Source organism: Dothidotthia symphoricarpi (genome assembly GCF_010015815.1).
Source record: "Dothidotthia symphoricarpi CBS 119687 unplaced genomic scaffold P153scaffold_5, whole genome shotgun sequence".
Lineage (NCBI taxonomy): Eukaryota > Fungi > Ascomycota > Dothideomycetes > Pleosporales > Dothidotthiaceae > Dothidotthia > Dothidotthia symphoricarpi.
Window position 1 is genome coordinate 1,143,637 of NW_022985012.1, and position 15,208 is coordinate 1,158,844.

At 54.4% G+C, this 15,208-nt stretch overlaps 7 protein-coding genes across 7 annotated transcripts; 3 read left to right on the forward strand and 4 right to left on the reverse strand.

Annotated features, from left to right (window-relative positions):
• Positions 1 to 216: 216 nt before the first annotated feature.
• Positions 217 to 1,478, reverse strand: P153DRAFT_311086 (uncharacterized protein). The gene is made up of 2 exons (XM_033664790.1): positions 1,437 to 1,478; positions 217 to 1,189 (listed from the first exon to the last, which is right to left on the reverse strand). The coding sequence occupies exon 2, from the start codon at positions 1,142 to 1,144 to the stop codon at positions 524 to 526; it is 621 nt and encodes a 206-aa protein (XP_033526653.1). The 5' UTR covers positions 1,145 to 1,189; positions 1,437 to 1,478; the 3' UTR covers positions 217 to 523.
• A 211-nt stretch (positions 1,479 to 1,689) lies between these two features.
• Positions 1,690 to 3,949, forward strand: P153DRAFT_354893 (RhoGAP-domain-containing protein; the record flags this gene model as incomplete). Its single annotated transcript, XM_033666534.1, has 5 exons — positions 1,690 to 1,965; positions 2,018 to 2,627; positions 2,676 to 3,422; positions 3,477 to 3,786; positions 3,838 to 3,949. The coding sequence occupies 5 exons, from the start codon at positions 1,690 to 1,692 to the stop codon at positions 3,947 to 3,949; spliced, it is 2,055 nt and encodes a 684-aa protein (XP_033526654.1).
• A 962-nt stretch (positions 3,950 to 4,911) lies between these two features.
• P153DRAFT_364697 (cytochrome P450) lies at positions 4,912 to 7,003 on the forward strand. The gene is made up of 4 exons (XM_033667660.1): positions 4,912 to 5,249; positions 5,307 to 5,865; positions 5,923 to 6,532; positions 6,654 to 7,003. The coding sequence occupies exons 1-4, from the start codon at positions 5,003 to 5,005 to the stop codon at positions 6,771 to 6,773; spliced, it is 1,536 nt and encodes a 511-aa protein (XP_033526655.1). The 5' UTR covers positions 4,912 to 5,002; the 3' UTR covers positions 6,774 to 7,003.
• A 155-nt stretch (positions 7,004 to 7,158) lies between these two features.
• On the reverse strand, positions 7,159 to 7,770 carry P153DRAFT_354895 (Molybdopterin biosynthesis MoaE; the record flags this gene model as incomplete). Its single annotated transcript, XM_033666535.1, has 1 exon — positions 7,159 to 7,770. The coding sequence occupies one exon, from the start codon at positions 7,768 to 7,770 to the stop codon at positions 7,159 to 7,161; it is 612 nt and encodes a 203-aa protein (XP_033526656.1).
• A 554-nt stretch (positions 7,771 to 8,324) lies between these two features.
• Positions 8,325 to 10,326, reverse strand: P153DRAFT_421257 (uncharacterized protein). Its single transcript, XM_033672301.1, has 3 exons — positions 9,150 to 10,326; positions 8,867 to 9,095; positions 8,325 to 8,796 (listed from the first exon to the last, which is right to left on the reverse strand). Exons 1-3 carry the CDS (start codon positions 9,997 to 9,999, stop codon positions 8,517 to 8,519), a joined length of 1,359 nt encoding a protein of 452 aa, XP_033526657.1. The 5' UTR covers positions 10,000 to 10,326; the 3' UTR covers positions 8,325 to 8,516.
• Positions 10,039 to 11,971, forward strand: P153DRAFT_187852 (uncharacterized protein). Its single transcript, XM_033662417.1, has 2 exons — positions 10,039 to 11,702; positions 11,847 to 11,971. The coding sequence occupies exons 1-2, from the start codon at positions 10,158 to 10,160 to the stop codon at positions 11,916 to 11,918; spliced, it is 1,617 nt and encodes a 538-aa protein (XP_033526658.1). The 5' UTR covers positions 10,039 to 10,157; the 3' UTR covers positions 11,919 to 11,971.
• A 191-nt stretch (positions 11,972 to 12,162) lies between these two features.
• Positions 12,163 to 15,118, reverse strand: P153DRAFT_429436 (uncharacterized protein; the record flags this gene model as incomplete). The annotated part of the gene is made up of 4 exons (XM_033672772.1): positions 14,261 to 15,118; positions 14,073 to 14,209; positions 12,291 to 14,020; positions 12,163 to 12,243 (listed from the first exon to the last, which is right to left on the reverse strand). Exons 1-4 carry the CDS (start codon positions 14,788 to 14,790, stop codon positions 12,163 to 12,165), a joined length of 2,478 nt encoding a protein of 825 aa, XP_033526659.1. The 5' UTR covers positions 14,791 to 15,118.
• Positions 15,119 to 15,208: the final 90 nt, after the last annotated feature.

The window sequence follows — 15,208 nt, forward strand, 5'->3', positions numbered from 1 at the left end:
AGGGATGGAGGGGAGAGACTAAATATGTGGCGGGGCAGGCAGCAGGCGAGAAAGTCAGTGCTTTCACCGTTGGTCGGTGCTTTCACTTCTGGGTTCACCGCAAGCAACGAACGAGCCTACGATTTTGCGCTTGCTTATCACGCTGCTTTCTCTCCCCAAAGTCGCCTTGTGTCTTACGAAGCCTTCTTTTTCACTGCAATTGGCTTCGGAAGTGTACATAAATATAGGCTAGATGAGATGATTGTCAGGTCATGCTCATTTTAAATCGCTGAACCTCACCATTCCTAAATCGTAGTATAGTTATGTTCAGCTCAATATCTTGCAAGGTGTCTTTCAAGAGCAGCGTTTGAATCGCCTAACAGGTTAATCACGACCAAGTCGACTCGAGTTCATAACCCACCACGGCACCCTACCGAGCGCAAATAGTAGCATGTATTCAGGATTTGAGTTCAAAAACTACAATCCTGAATGCAACAGACTTTGTAGTATGTCGCTCAATAGGACAAAGAAATCTCGTTTGGATTTAGGTGACCTGGGAACCATTTGTGGAACCAGCCGCTGCAAGGCTAGCAGTCATCGTCCAGTCCCTCACCTGGCCTCTCCAATCCGCAATGCGTCCATCTCGAATCCTGACTACGACAACCCTGACTCCATCCCCTTCCATGTAACAATTCGAACCTCTATCGCCCCCCATAGTACTTTCGCCACCATCTGCCTCAGTATCCAAGCCACCGCCAGCCCACAAACCTTGCTCAAGTGGTGAGCTTGAGAAGCTATCCTCTCCTGTGGAGCCAAACGTGTTGTTTGCCAGGTGTTGTTCCTTGTACCAACGCTCCTCCTCTGAGCCGAAAGAAACGAGCTCAGCAATGCCATTGATAGTGGTACTGATCCTGCTGAGAGAAGCTGTGTTCATGCCGAGAAGAAGCTCAGCGAGCGAGCCAGAGCGCGGTCCCGAACGGATTGGTGAAGGCGAACGGCCTGGTTGGTTGAGGGTCGGTGGTCGATGAGATACCCAGTCATGTACGAGGAGAGAGACGAGAGAATTTGCTTCCAGGTTTTGAGTCTTGCGTGATGACGAGGGTGTTGTCATAATAATTATTGGCGTAGCGGCATAGGGTGTGCTGGGAAGATAGGTATAGTTCATCAAAGAGATGTGGGGAACATTGTTCGAACATGTCGCGAGATGGAGCTGTCATAGCCAGAGTCAGGCAGGTTGTACATAGAGATTGGGAAGCGTCTGAGAACGGGAATGACAGGAGACGACAGCGCAGCAATGATAGGTACACGGGACCCAACAGACACGGGAAGTAGTGGCACAGCTGCCAAGCAAGGGATGAAAGGATCGATTCAGGGTTGGTCAAGGGCTGACCATAGAAGCGTAGAACTAAGGCGGAGGGGTCGACACGAAGAACGGCTTGGAAATAGACAATACTTACAAAGCGTGCATTTTGGAGGCATGTTATCACCTCATTGGGAAGCCCATTAGAGACAGCGGACGTTACTGGAGATCGAGTAGACGCCATGGCAGTGGAATGTGATGGACCACACATCGACATGAGGTTGAGAAAGACAGGGCGCCAGTGACGCAGGAGCAAGCATCAGTAATGCAAGGGGTGTCTGTGCGCGGCAAGACAACCGCAGCCGCAAGCTTGGGGAACGCCGACCACGACATCGTACCTAGACGCGACCATGACTGCCCCGCTCACGACCGCGCCCACGATGCAGCCCATGGAAAGCTCCGACAACTCCAATCCCGAATTCGGCAACGGATCAGTGCTTGCTGAAGATGGGCCAGCGCTCGGCTCGCCCATATCGCCTACGGTGTCTACAGACCGGGCAGCTCCTACGTCACCGGTCGCGTCCCAGGACGCGCAGACGCAGCAGCGAGTACACGATGTGTTGCACTCTGATGTGGGAATCATCACACTTCTGAGCCGGCTCAAGGCTAGCATTGCCAGTGCTCGAGTCAGTTGTCCCTCCAGCCCCGCACGAAATCTGGCTGACACTACACGCGCAGGATTTCTCAAGTTTCCTTAAGCGCCGGGGAGCGCTCGAGGAGGAGCACGCCAGCAGTCTCAAGAAACTCAGTCGCCTAACACTCGAACATGTGCGCCGACCTGACGCACGCCATGAAAGTTACCAGGCGCAATTTGAACAGGTGCTCCACGCCAACGAGCGCATTGCTGACAACGGTACCCAATTTGGGCTTGCCCTGCATGCCATGCACGAGAACCTGCTGCAACTGGCGAACAAAATGGACGGGGGCCGCAAGACGTGGAAGCAGCAGGGCTTGACGGCGGAGAACAAGGTGCAGGATGCGGAGCGCCTAGCGGAAAAGGCAAAGACCAAGTACGACCAGCTTGCTGAGGACCTCGACCGTGTCAAGACAGGCGACACAGGCGCGGGCAGGAAGTTTGGCCTGAAGGGACCCAAGTCGGCCGCCCAGCATGAGGAGGATCTGCAGCGCAAGGTGCAAGCGGCAGACCAAGACTATGCCACCAAGGTGCAAACTGCTCAGGCGTATCGCAAAGAGCTCGTGGCGATGACACGTCCGCAGGCTGTCGCCGCACTACTGGACCTGATCAAGGAGACAGATGCGGCACTGACCATGGAGATGCAGAAGTATGGTACGTATGCTCTGCCCTCGCTTTGAGAGCCAGCACTGACTTTGGTAGCCTCCTTCAACGAGAAGCTTGTCGTCAACAATGGCCAGGTCGTCAGTCCGCAGCCGTTCAAGGGCAGCAGCGCCCCGGCATCCTCTTCTAGCGTGAACCAGCTGGTCCACCAGATCAACAACGAGAGCGACTTCGACGATTACATCTTCAAGAACGCCTCCAAGGCCCCTGTGACTAGGTCCGAATTGCAATATGTCAAACATCCGACTCTGGCTTCCTCACAGTATCACCCAACGCTGCCGCCTGCTACAAACGCCGCTCGTCGTTCTTCGATGCAGGTGCAGCCTCAACCGCCGCCACCTGTTTCTTTCCAGCAACCAGACACAAATCCCCCGCCCACCATGCAACGGACCCCGTCTTATCCCGAACCCACACAGCACGCCAGCTTGCCCGTTTATTCACAGCCGCCTCAGCTGTCACAACCGTCCAACCAACAGTATGATAATCCAGTTCATGCGCCAGCTGCCCAAAATCCATACTCGCAGCCAGAATTTTCACGCGGGTCTGTAGGGCAAGCGACAGCGCACCAAACGAGCGGTGTTCTATACAACAACTCTCAGCCCCCCATTAACCCTGTATTCGGTATCACGCTGGAAGACCTCTTCCGACGAGATGGTTCGCCAGTACCCATGGTCGTTTACCAATGTATCCAGGCGGTAGACTTGTTTGGCTTAGAGGTTGAAGGCATTTACCGCATACCGGGGACCTCTTCTCACATTCAGCAGATGAAAACGCTGTTCGACAGCGGTAGGTTCAACATCTCGAATACCCTGTATTTTGCCCAGTACTAATCTGGGTTAGATGCCTCTCAGGTGGATTACCGAAATCCAGAAGCGTTCCAACATGATGTTAACAGTGTTGCTGGACTACTGAAACAGTTTTTTCGTGAATTACCGGATCCGCTGCTTACTAGGGAATTCTACGGCAAATTCATTGATGCTGCGCGCGTCGACGACGACACCATGCGCCGTGACTCTATGCATGCGTTAATCAACGCGCTACCCGATCCAAACTACGCCACTCTCCGTGCGCTCGTCTTACACTTGCAACGTGTGCAGCAATCTTCAAATGTCAATCGCATGAGCACAGCTAATTTGGGCATTTGCTGGGCGTAAGTTTCATGTGTGGCTTCCGAACTTTTCTTTGACTAACATGTGGAAAGTCCTTCGGTCATGGGTCCGCACAAGGGTAATAACATGGCGGATGCTGGCCTCCAAGCCCGCGTAATCATTACTATTCTAGACAATGTGCTTCAGATTTTCGACGAAGACTAAGCTTCCTCAAAGTCTTGCTCCAGCACTGGAGCCTTGGGGTGAGGTCTGCAATTCACCACTCCCTGTAGGAACAGCTGGGACCGACACTCGATGATACTGGCAACCGATTTCGATCTCACGCCGCCCACGATACCTCAAAGTCATTTCATTCACGGAACCGAAAACTCCTAAATAGACGACGGCTTCTGGATTATTGGGAGAGATTCATGTAGCTTGTATGTCGAGTGCACTACGGTAGAGGAGAAGGCCTGAGGAGTCAGAGCCTTCTTCTAAATCAGTCTCATTGATACTGCGTTAAGATACGAGAATGTTCAAGTTAGTGTCAGGGATGAATATTTCGATTCTTTCTACACAATGAACTACAGTCAACCCTCTTAGCCTACAGGTATGTAACCGGAAGTCTTACCAAAGCTTCTTGCATTGCCTGATTAGCTATCGACTCTCGAGTTCTAGCTGGCCTATCGTGGTGCACTTTTATTGGCATCTCAAGGAGCCAAGCTCTGATCTTGCTCCACTATCCTGCGTGTGCAGCCTTGGAGGCAGAGTATCTCCCTGCTCAACAGCGTTGTCTGTATGAAGTGGGTGTTTCCCTGTTTCCTGTGGTACTTAAAGTGGAGACAGAGCAGCGTCGCCAAATAGTCAGATGAGCTTTACATTTTACACTGAATTGGACATGTACATGAGCTTGGCAGAAAGCCACATCTTTAAGCCAAGAAGATATTATGTGGTTATCGCCACGTGTAACACGACTGGATGATTAGCCGCCTGGCGTGTCCCAAATGACTCGTCCATTGATACGCTTGCCCATGTCCAAGCTTACGGTCTGGGATCGTTTGCAACTAGCTCATGGCTACTATCCGCTTTTCGCACGACACGCGTGTCGGCTTACTCAAGATAACTTGACATGTGTTTGACTCGGTTGGTTAACCGAGATAAGCGCGCAACTCTTGGAGGCACTAGAGGTCTGGCAAGCGCCCTACCCTTTAAAGTCTGACGAGGTTCGTGTTTCTGTGAAACCTGTTCACCGCGCAAACCACCAACGGTTTTTCGAATATGACATCCGAATCGGCCACCTACGGTGGTATGGGCGTCAGTGTTGTTGCCAACATCACGAAGCACGCCGTCCTCTATCTCTTAGGGTCTCTCTTGCTCTGGTACATTGAAGCCAGCATTCAGTCATGGTATCGGCTTCGAAAATATCCGGGTCCTTTTCTGGCAAAATTCTCCTGCATCTTCATGGCGAAGACGCAGAGGAGCGGCGTCATGAATCTGAGATACACGGAAGTTAACACCACATACGGTACGCATACTTGTACACCCTGACATCCTTCACAAGCTAAGATTGATTGCACTGCAGGAACAATCGCGCGGATTGGTCCTAATGAGCTGCTTACCAACGACCCGGAGCTTATCAGACGCATGAGCTCGGCTCGATCCCAGTACAAACGCTCTGACTGGTACAGTGGAGTTCGCACGGATCCGAAGCGGGACAACCTAATGTCGGAGCTGGACGTTCATACGCACGACAAGAGACGTGCTCAAATGGCCAGCGCGTATGCAGGCAAAGAAAACCCGACGTTGGAATCTGACATTGACGATCGAATTGCGACGTTGGTCTCGCTTATCCGTCAAAAGTATGTTTCTCATGGTGGGGCCATGCAACCCATGGATCTGGCTCGCAAGATCCAATTCTTCACCCTGGACGTGATTACTCAGCTGGCCTATGGAAAGCCGTTTGGCTACCTTGAGGGTGACCACGACGTCTATGAATATGTTAAGAATAGTGAAGCGCTCATTGGCTTCCTGGCTACCATGATGGGAATGCCACTTCTGATGAAGTTCATGGACCGCACGAAACTGATTTCGCTCTTTGCACCGACACAGGAAGATCCGAAGGGTCTGGGACGAATGATGCGGTAAGTGGATATGATGAAATAACATAAACGCTTTACACACAACTAATGATGGTACAGGCGGGCCCGAGATGTCGTATCTGAACGTTTGGATTTGGGCAAAAGCAAGGCGGACATGTTAGGCGCATGGATTCGTAACGGTATTCCTCAGCGACAGATTGAGGCTGAAGTAATCTTCCAGGTTATAGCAGGTTCGGACACGACAGCAACAGCCTTGCGCAGTACTCTCCTACGACTTCTCACCACGCCCCGTATCTGCACAAAACTGCGAAAGGAAATGGATACTGCCATCGCCGAGGGAAAGATATCATCACCTATCACCAACGCTGAAGCCAGGAAGTTACCCTACCTGCAAGCCGTTGTGCGAGAGGGCCTCCGTATGAACCCACCGTTTACTGGCTTGCTGGCCAAAGAAGTTCCTCCCGGTGGAGACACCTATAATGGGCACTATCTGCCGGCCGGAACCCGTGTCGCTCACAGCACTTGGTCGGTATCGAGACACCCTATCTTCGGCGCCGACGTGGAAGTTTTCCGACCAGAGAGATGGATGGAGGCGGACGCCAATGTGCCCAAGATGGAGCAAAATCTGGATCTTCTCTTCGGCCATGGTCGTTGGGGATGTCTAGGCAAGCCCATCGCGTACATGCAGATGAACAAGATATACGTGGAAGTAAGTGCCATTCATCACCTTTTCTCTTACCTCTTACGTCCTTCTTCTTACCTCTCACCTCTTACTTCTTACCTCTTTACTACTAGAATATAGACCAACACGCTAATACCTCCTGTGATAGATGCTGCGCAATTTCGACTTCGACATCATGAATGCGAACAAGCCATGGATAAGCCAAAACTTCAACCTCTGGAAGCAGCATGATATGTGGGTTCGTGTATCCGAGAGAGGCTCGACGTGAAGCGCATCCACCTTCACTTAATGTTAGCATCAACTGATGCAATGGTTATATGTTTTCGGCGTACAATGGGGTGACGATAAGGGTGGTATTCTGGAGGGCGGTATTCTGAAGGGTGGTGTCTTGAAGGGTGGTATTCTGAAGGGCGGTCATTCTGAAGGGTGGTATTCTGTCCTTATTAGTGTGGTACCAACTCTACCATAGACACTACAGATGTTTGTATAGCAATGCCAAACAGTCTGTTGAAACACGTTTAGATGTTGTACACCGTGCACGTCTTGATGAAGTCCCGATGAGTCGTTACTGCCACGTTCGATATAACCCACGCATGTACCCCAGTCCTGGAGTACCCTCCACCTAGGCTATATCTTCTCTTCTTTCCCTCCCCTCAAACTTTCTCCCCCTCACCACCCTTCCCACTCCCTCCCTCAATCTTCCCAGTCTCCCCCCCAACCTCTCCCTCCCCCTCTTTCTCCTCTTTCTCCCCCTCCTCAACCCTAACCCCCACCCCCCCATCCCTATTACTCCTCCAAACCCCCTCCCCCCCCTCAAACCGCTCCAGTTTCCAAATCTCCGCCTTACTCTTAACCTCCTCAAGACACTCCTCCCCCGCCCTCCACGCCGCGCCCCTATGCGGCGCACTAACCGCAATAACCACGCTCTCAACCCCCACCTTACACTCCCCCAACCGATGCTCAATCGCCAACTTGATCAACCCGTGTTTCGCCACCATCGCCTCGCCGATACGCACTAGTGTGGCGAGCGCGAGGGGGATGTAGGAAGTGTATGATAGGGAGGCGACGGGGCGGGAGGCGAAGGTGGAGCGTGTGCTGCCGATGAAGAGGACGGTTGCGCCGGCGTGGGGGGAGTGGACGAAGGTGGTTAGGGTTGAGGGGGAGAGGGGGAAAGGGGTTAGGGAGATGTGGAGGGTGGAGGTTGTGTGGAGGGTGGCGGTTGGGGGGAGGGTGGGGGTGTAGGATTGGGGCTCTGTTGTTGACATTTTGGCGGGGGTTTGTTGGTGGGTTTTGGTGATGTTGGTTTGATATGGTTTGGTTTGATGGTGGACTTTGTAAAGGTTTGTTGGTGATGGGGGGCTGGAGGGTGTTAGATGGGTCTTTGGTCTTGACGTAGAAAGTCCCTCCTTGCATGTTTCCGTCTCTTTCAGCATCCCCATGGACACTACCGGATAGGTAAGAAGCACACTACTCAAAACATAAAACGGAAAACTATGCAAAACAGAGTGAATCAACTTCACACAAGTGCAACACAATGGCTTTCGCCACCCGAAAGAACGATCAACAACAGAAAACAACACACATACCCACGTTTCTCAATCCACTTCCAGCGACAGACAGTTTCAGATCAGAGTTCTCGAAAGTAAGTATAGAAACCAAGTCGTAACGAACTTATCATCGCACTAAGAAGTCAATAGCAAGGTGACTAAGTTACGACGACCGAGACCGAGACCGCAGCGGGACGAGCCGCTACTTTACTATGATTGGCCGACATCACCAGCAGAAAATGAGTAAGTAAGAAACGCAGGACATCGAGCATAACATAATTCCAGTCTATTCGAATATCGCTGTCATTCTCGTTTTCGTAGTCGCTGTTGCTGTGGTATCATGCAGTTCCAGCCAGCCGTCCGATTTGTTCTATCCAATCCAACCTTTCTACGTCAAGTCCAGCCCTACATAGCCCTCTAAATCCACCTCCACCTTCATCTCTCATCTCCCAGCGTGCGGTACCTCAATACCTCGTCCTATGCGACGGACGGTCCAGGTTCTGCATCATAGCCAGACGCGCAGGGTTGATATTATTGATCTCAGGAGGAGCCTCCTCTTCTGCCTCGCCGTCGCCCTTAGCACCGCCCTTCTTCGCCTTGGCGTCCTTCTTCTCCTTGCGCTCCGTCTGCTTTTGTTCGATCTCAGCGCGCTTCTCGCGGTCGCGCACGCGCTCGTCTTGCAGCTTGTCGTTTTTGGCTGCGATTTTGGTTTTGCGCGCGTCGCTGTTGCCGCCGCCGCCGGCGCTGTAAGGATTCATGTCAGTAAATTGAATAGATGTATGGATAGAGTAGAAGGGGTTAGGGAAGGGCTCACCTCAATTCGACATTAATCTTGCGGCCTTCCTTCTTCTTGCCGTCGGGGAAGACGGAGTGGTGGTACTTCTTCAGACACGTCTCCATGCGGTCGAAGCGGTCGAACTCGATGAAGCAGGTGCCCATGAACTTGTTGGTGCCCTTGTATGTGCGCAGGCGGATTTCGGTGGGCTTGATCTTGGCAAAGTGCTCTTCGATGGACTCTTTGGTTGCGGTGTAGGGGAGGTTGCCTGGTGGGTGGTTAGGTTTGGTAGTGATGGGGTGGGAAGGGAATGGAGACGTACCGACAAAGACGATGAAGCGACCCTTCTTCCCTGCAGCAGTCTCATCTCCTTCTGCTTCGGCGTCGTCTTGCTCCTCTGCAGCGTCATCGCCGTTGGTCTCAGCGACGGCTTCTTCGTTGGTCTCAGTCTCAGTTTCGGCCGACTTTTTGCTCTTCTTCTCCTTCTTTTCTTTCTTGTCCTTCTTCTCTTTTTTCTCCTTCTTGTCTTTCTTCTTCTCTTTCTTATCGGCCTTGGACTCGGGGTCTACCTCGTCTGTGGTGATGTCCATGGCCTCGGTCTGCTCCTCGAGCTCACCGACGGCATCTTGCTCGGGCGCATTATCGGAAACAACTGCGTCCTTGGCCTTCTTCGACTTCTTGTCTTTCTTCTCCTTCTTTTCCTTTTTGTCCTTCTTATCTTTCTTATCCTTCTTCGAGGTAGAGTCGTCAGTGGCTGCAGTCGCATCGACCATTGGTACATCATCTTGGACAAGAGGGGCGGCGTCGCCGTTGACTTGCTCGGCCTGCGCGCTCTCGTCCTCAGCATCAGCGTCAGCATCAGCCTTTTTCGATTTCTTGGACTTTTTCGACTTTTTCTCTTTCTTGTCTTCGACGGCTACCTCGTCGACGGCAGGCTGGTCCTCGTCATCCTTGGTCTTCTTCGCCTTCTTCTCTTTCTTGTCTTTCTTTTCTTTTTTCTCCTTCTTGTCCTTCTTCACCTTCTTGACCTCGACGTCTGGCGAGTCTGAAGCTGTCGCATCCTCGACATCAGCCGACTTCTTGGACTTTTTGGACTTTTGCGGGACGTCGTCGGTCTCCTTCTCCTGCCTCTTGCGCTTCTTCTGCTCGTCTTTGAGGTCGGACTTGGACATGGTGGGCGGGCAGTGTTGGTGCAGAAAAGGTGGAGAGCTGCTGGACGAAATTCCGACTGGGAACTTTTTTTCGCCGACGATCAGCGCGGTTGGGCTTGGCGCGTCGAGCTCGAGACCACGCACCTCCGCGCACACGCACACTCGAGCTGCAAGCGACCATGACGATGCGCCTCCCCGTCCGACGCACACAGCTGCCCCAGGCCGCGACAAGACCACCGCCGCCCACACGCTCCTCGGGCCACTCCTCCTGTCCCCGCCGCTTCTCGTGCAAGCACCCGCGCCAGGTGCTCGTCTCGCACCAGAGCTCCCCGCGGCCACAGCTCCCGTTCCTCTACCCCTCGGGCCAGCACCTCGCCAATGGCCAGATCCTGCGCCTGTTCTCCATCAGCGCCAACCACAAGAAGTTCCTCAAGGAGACGGCCCGCCTCAGCGTGCGCTACTCGATCCTCATCTTCCTCGTCACCTCGTGCTTCAGCATCGCCAGCCTGGGCATCCTGAGCGAGCAGCAGGAGCGCGCCTTCCCCTCGCCGCACGAGTGGACCCTGATCACGCGCTTCCGCTTTCGGCGCGGCAAGTGGTGGCAGGTGCCTGAGAACAACGAGGACGAGGGCTTCCCCAACTGGGCGCGCGTCTACTCGGAGCTGCAGTATGCTCTGAACCGCCTGGAGAGTCCGGGCAAGGATGGGGACGGGCTGGTGGAGCAGGAGGACGGCGGTATTCTAGTCCCTGGCGTGGGCAAGGCGGGCTTCGACGTGTCGGCGAAGAGTGACGAGTGGCGGCAGGGCTACCACGAGGTGCTGATGGACATGGCCGCCTCCGCCGAGCGACTGGACGGCTGGGTCACAGACAGCTGGAGAAGGAACGTGTGGGCGCCCGAATTCGTCGCCTCGTCCTCGAACCCGCGACCCAAGGCCGTGCTGCCCGGCATGCCAGAAGTGCCCGACGAAGAGCACCGCGTCCCCGCCGCCGCCGCCCCCGAGACCTTCTACATGAAGATCATCACCACCACAGGCTTCACCACGCACCAGCGCCTCGCCGCCGCCCTGGGCTACGCCGACTGGCTCAGCTTCAAGAAGCTGCCCGACTCGGCCGAGGAAATGTACCGCTGGGCCCTCGACATCGCCATCTCCGGCCTGCCCCCCACCACAGACCCCACCACCATCATCAACCCCTCCACAGGCATCCTCTCCGCCACAGCCCCCGCAAACGCAACAACCCCAAACATCCTCTACGCCGCCACAAACCTCGCCACCTTCCTCGCAGCCCAAGCACGCCTCACCGCCGCCCTCCCAATCTTCATCTCCCTCCTGCGCGCACGCCTCGCCGCCCCAGACGCCCCGCCATCACACACACCCCCACCCCCCGACTCATCCCTAACACACACCCTCCTCAGCCTCCTCGCAGAACCAGACTACCCCCTCGTCGCCCCCTCAGGCAACGAGCCCCTCCTCCGCCACCCCGCAGACCGCTGCGACGAAGCCGCCCTGAAGACCTACATCGGCGAGATCCTCTTCGCCACCGCCTCGTCCCCCGCTCAGCGCGACCAGGGCCTCGCATGGGTCCGCGACGCCGTCTCCACATCTAAACTCGCGCAGTCTCTTGACGCGGTGCGTGCGAGCGATGCGCGCAGGAAGAAGTGCGAGCAGTGCGAGGAAGTTGGCTTGGAGGCTTGGGGCAAGATTATGACGTATCTTGCGGATGAGGCGAGGGGGGAGAGGGATAAAGGTAGGGCTGGGGGGGTGATGGCGTGGGTTAAGGGGGTGTGGGGGGAGGGGAGTGAGGTGCTGGATGGAAGGGTTGAGCGGTTTGAGGAGGAGGAGGAGGGGGTTACGATGCGGTTGAATAAGCTAAGGGGGAGGATGTTGCGGGAGGAGTATGAGGAGATGGATCGCAAGTTTGCGCGGACGTTTGTGTTTTGAGGAGGACATGCATATATATGTGTACGTTGAAAGATGAGTTGTTGCAGGTGGATGCTGAGATTATATGCATATCCATGGTCATGCTTATCCTGCTCATCCACTCGTCTATGTAATACCCCCCTCATCCCTCTCCCCCTCCCCAGGACTCCCCGCCACACCCCCCTCCACAACCGGCGCCTCCACAACCAACAACCCCTCCTGCGCCCCAAACCCATGATCAGCCCGCAAATTAACACTAGCCTGTCTATACCTCCTCTTCGGCAGCGGCGGCGGCGCCTCCCCCGCACTCGCCGCCGACGACTTGCGCCTCCGCACACTCTCCTCCCTAGCATCCTGCGCCGCAAAATCCATCTCCTGGCCTTCCGCGAACACCGTGGGCAGCGGGGAATGCGGATGCGGATCCCCCAAGCCCGAGACAGGTTTGCGCTTCGCGAGGTTTGCGAACGCGGAGGGTTTGGGGAGCGGTACGTTCCAGGTTGGGCGCTTGCCGGGGGGGAGGGGCAGAGGGGTGCCTGGTGGGGGGAGGGGCTGGCCGCGGCCCATGGGGGTGGTGTGGGATTTTGCTAGGGGGGGTTGGTGGTGCGCGTCTGGTTGGACTTCGGCGTCTGGGTCTGGGGTGTTTGCGGGGCGTTGGGCTTGTGCGGTTTGCTGTTGTTTTGATGCGAGCCAGTTTCGCGCGGCGGCTGTGGCGACGTTGAAGGACTGGTTCAGCGTGGGCCGCTTGTTCATGTGTGCGCCTGCAGCTGCAGCGGCGGCTGCGGCGATTTGCTCCTCGGAGAGGTCTTGTTTGGAGTTTGATCGGGCGTGGCGGGTGCTGGTGCTGGGGGTGTCGGTAGCGTCTGCGCTGTCTGTTGGGAGGGATGGGGTGGAGACGTCTTCTGTGGATGTGCTGGGAGAGTCTGTCACGGACTCTGCCATTACGGATCGCATCGATGATCTACTGGGTGATGGTGGTGGCACGGATCTTGTGCTTGTCGGCGTTGCGCTGCTACGATCATGGAAAGTCTCAGCTGACGCATTTGCTGAGTCTACATGCACCGACGAGGTTGATCTTGTTCCTCGAGGCCTCGCGGCTGGAGATTTGTAGTCTGTGGACGAAGAAATGCCAACGCCTGGTTCTCCAGTCTCGATGCTAGAGGGTATGGACAATGTGAAGCTGTTAGCGTCCGATTTGTCGTCAGCTTTTTCAACATCCATAGTGGTAGCATCCAACCCTGGTACCTCCTCTGGGACTTTCGGTAGCTCCTCCTCTTTGCCTTGGCTATCTTCCCAGATCCCACCTCTGAACATCTGCGCAATTGTATCCGTGAATGGCGTATCATCCCAGTTTGGTAGAACCAGTGTCTCGTTGACGACCTCTCGAATCCGACTCTCCATAGCCCTGAGTATGACGCCCCATGTAATCTGCCGCGAACTAACAATCGGCTCGAGAGAAAGCTCCATGCGCGGTGGTACCTCAAAGGTCATCCAAAGCCTGTTACTAGGCGGCGGTTTGATTCTCAGGAGTATGTGCCCGTCGAGTCTCTTCAATATCCCCGCAAGAACAAGTGTGACCTCCCGTGCCTTGAAACGCGAGCCCAAATCTATCCGTGCAGTAGCAGAGATCTCGATTCGGAAGTTGCCCTTGTAGCTGATGTCGGCTTCAACGATCAGATCGCCGTCGACAGTAAGCTCTTTGAGCTTTGGATTGGTCATGAACGGTGGCAGGGTCCCCATATCAACCTTCCGCAATTGGATGTTACTGATGAGCGCAGGCTTCGGTACTCGAGCAATCTTTTTGTTGATCTTTGAGGCAATGTACGCCTTGATTTGATCCGTCTTGTACATGGCGAGGAATATTCTGCCAACCAGCGCGTTTATCCATCGTGTATGCAGATTCTCTTCCGAGGCGTGTAGTTGTTGGACCAGTTTGACCAAGTCTGGGGTCTCGAATTTGAGTGGAGCGGGTAATGGGCTGCCAGGGGTCTGGTCTTTGTTGTGTTCTTGCGCTTGTAACATAGCATGATAAAAGTCTTCTTTCTCGGAGCAGCTGTCGGAAAAGAGGTAAAATGACTTGGATTCAGCGGTCACGTCGTCATCGAGCTTCTGGGACAAACGAATACCTGCATCAGTCAGTATGAAAATCACAAGCAGGGATGATAGAAGGTCATATACAATTCCGTTTGATCCACAACTCGCCCTCAGGGATTGGTTCCCCGCCCGAGTACAAGTCGACCTTGTAGTGTGTAAGCGATATGACATGACGAACTTCTAGCTGGTCTTCGTTGTCGTAGAGCATGAGATGTCCGAGCCTATTCTACAGTTAGCCTCTCAACAATTGTACATCGAGGGAGAGGTAATACCTCAGAACGACGTAAAAGACGTTCCTGGCCCTCTTGCTCCTCGCGTTCGATGCTTCTATTGTGGGGCTCAAAGTCTTGTTCCGGTCGAAGATACTCCTGTACATGGACTGATACACGCTGGGACTCTCCATAGATATCACAGCTCCAGCGGGTGTCGTGCGATCCGGAGGCTTCCCGTTGATACCACCCGGAACGTACTCGCGACAAACTGCAAAGTAACCAGCAAAGACATCTGGCACATGCGTCCTTCTCTTCAGTTTCTCCAGTATCTCACTATCCAACCCTATCCCCAAGCTATGGCTGTCTTCGTCAAGCTCTTTCGTCGACCCGCTAGAATGCCTGCGCCGCCCGGATGATTCGCTGACATTGGCCGCCTGAAGCGCATCGAGACGTACTTTGTCAACTGGTGTAGTCGCCCAAAACCAGATGAATGCGCCGACGGCCGGCAACAGCGTCAGCCCTCCTATCAGGTAGCCCCAAACAAAGATCTTGAACACCGTTCCATAGCTCCAGTCCCCGGTTCCGCTCATTGTGCCTGCTTGCCTAGGCTATTCTGTGTACCATCGTTCGACTTTGCGCTATAAGTTCCCCGGCGGCGCACGAGTATGAGTGAATTCAAGTGAGAGGGCTCGAAGGAGGAGGCGTTGGTGTTGGAAGAATGGCTCTTGGGTAAGCTCGGTAGTGATGCAGCGAGGGATGGGTAACACCAAAGGCCAGGGTGTCCGTGTTGAAAGAGGAATGCAATGAAACAGACCAGGACGGAATGAGGCTTCCAACGGCGAACAGACGGAAAGAACAAGCTTTTTTGGGTGGAGAGGTAGGAGCGTATGGAATCGTGAAGCAAGACGCGTTTGGAGCTACGGTGTGGAGCGGAGCTGTCTTCGGAGTTACCACGTGTGGAGTGCTCATGACTTCATTCAAGGGTCTGGGTGATCATGCAACACCACA

Bases quoted from the DNA above. Each gene is read 5' to 3' on its own strand.
- P153DRAFT_421257 (XM_033672301.1), bottom strand. From the start codon at position 9,999: ATGTCCAAGTCCGACCTCAAAGACGAGCAGAAGAAGCGCAAGAGGCAG. The intron at 9,096-9,149 runs GTACGTCTCCAT...ACCACCCACCAG, and splicing joins TCGCTTCATCGTCTTTGTCG to GCAACCTCCCCTACACCGCA. The intron at 8,797-8,866 runs GTGAGCCCTTCC...GAATCCTTACAG, and splicing joins AAGATTAATGTCGAATTGAG to CGCCGGCGGCGGCGGCAACA.
- P153DRAFT_187852 (XM_033662417.1), top strand. From the start codon at position 10,158: ATGACGATGCGCCTCCCCGTCCGACGCACACAGCTGCCCCAGGCCGCG. The intron at 11,703-11,846 runs GCGAGGGGGGAG...CGGTTGAATAAG, and splicing joins TGACGTATCTTGCGGATGAG to CTAAGGGGGAGGATGTTGCG.
- P153DRAFT_311086 (XM_033664790.1), bottom strand. From the start codon at position 1,144: ATGAACTATACCTATCTTCCCAGCACACCCTATGCCGCTACGCCAATA.
- P153DRAFT_364697 (XM_033667660.1), top strand. From the start codon at position 5,003: ATGACATCCGAATCGGCCACCTACGGTGGTATGGGCGTCAGTGTTGTT. The intron at 5,866-5,922 runs GTAAGTGGATAT...ATGATGGTACAG, and splicing joins GGTCTGGGACGAATGATGCG to GCGGGCCCGAGATGTCGTAT. The intron at 6,533-6,653 runs GTAAGTGCCATT...CTCCTGTGATAG, and splicing joins TGAACAAGATATACGTGGAA to ATGCTGCGCAATTTCGACTT.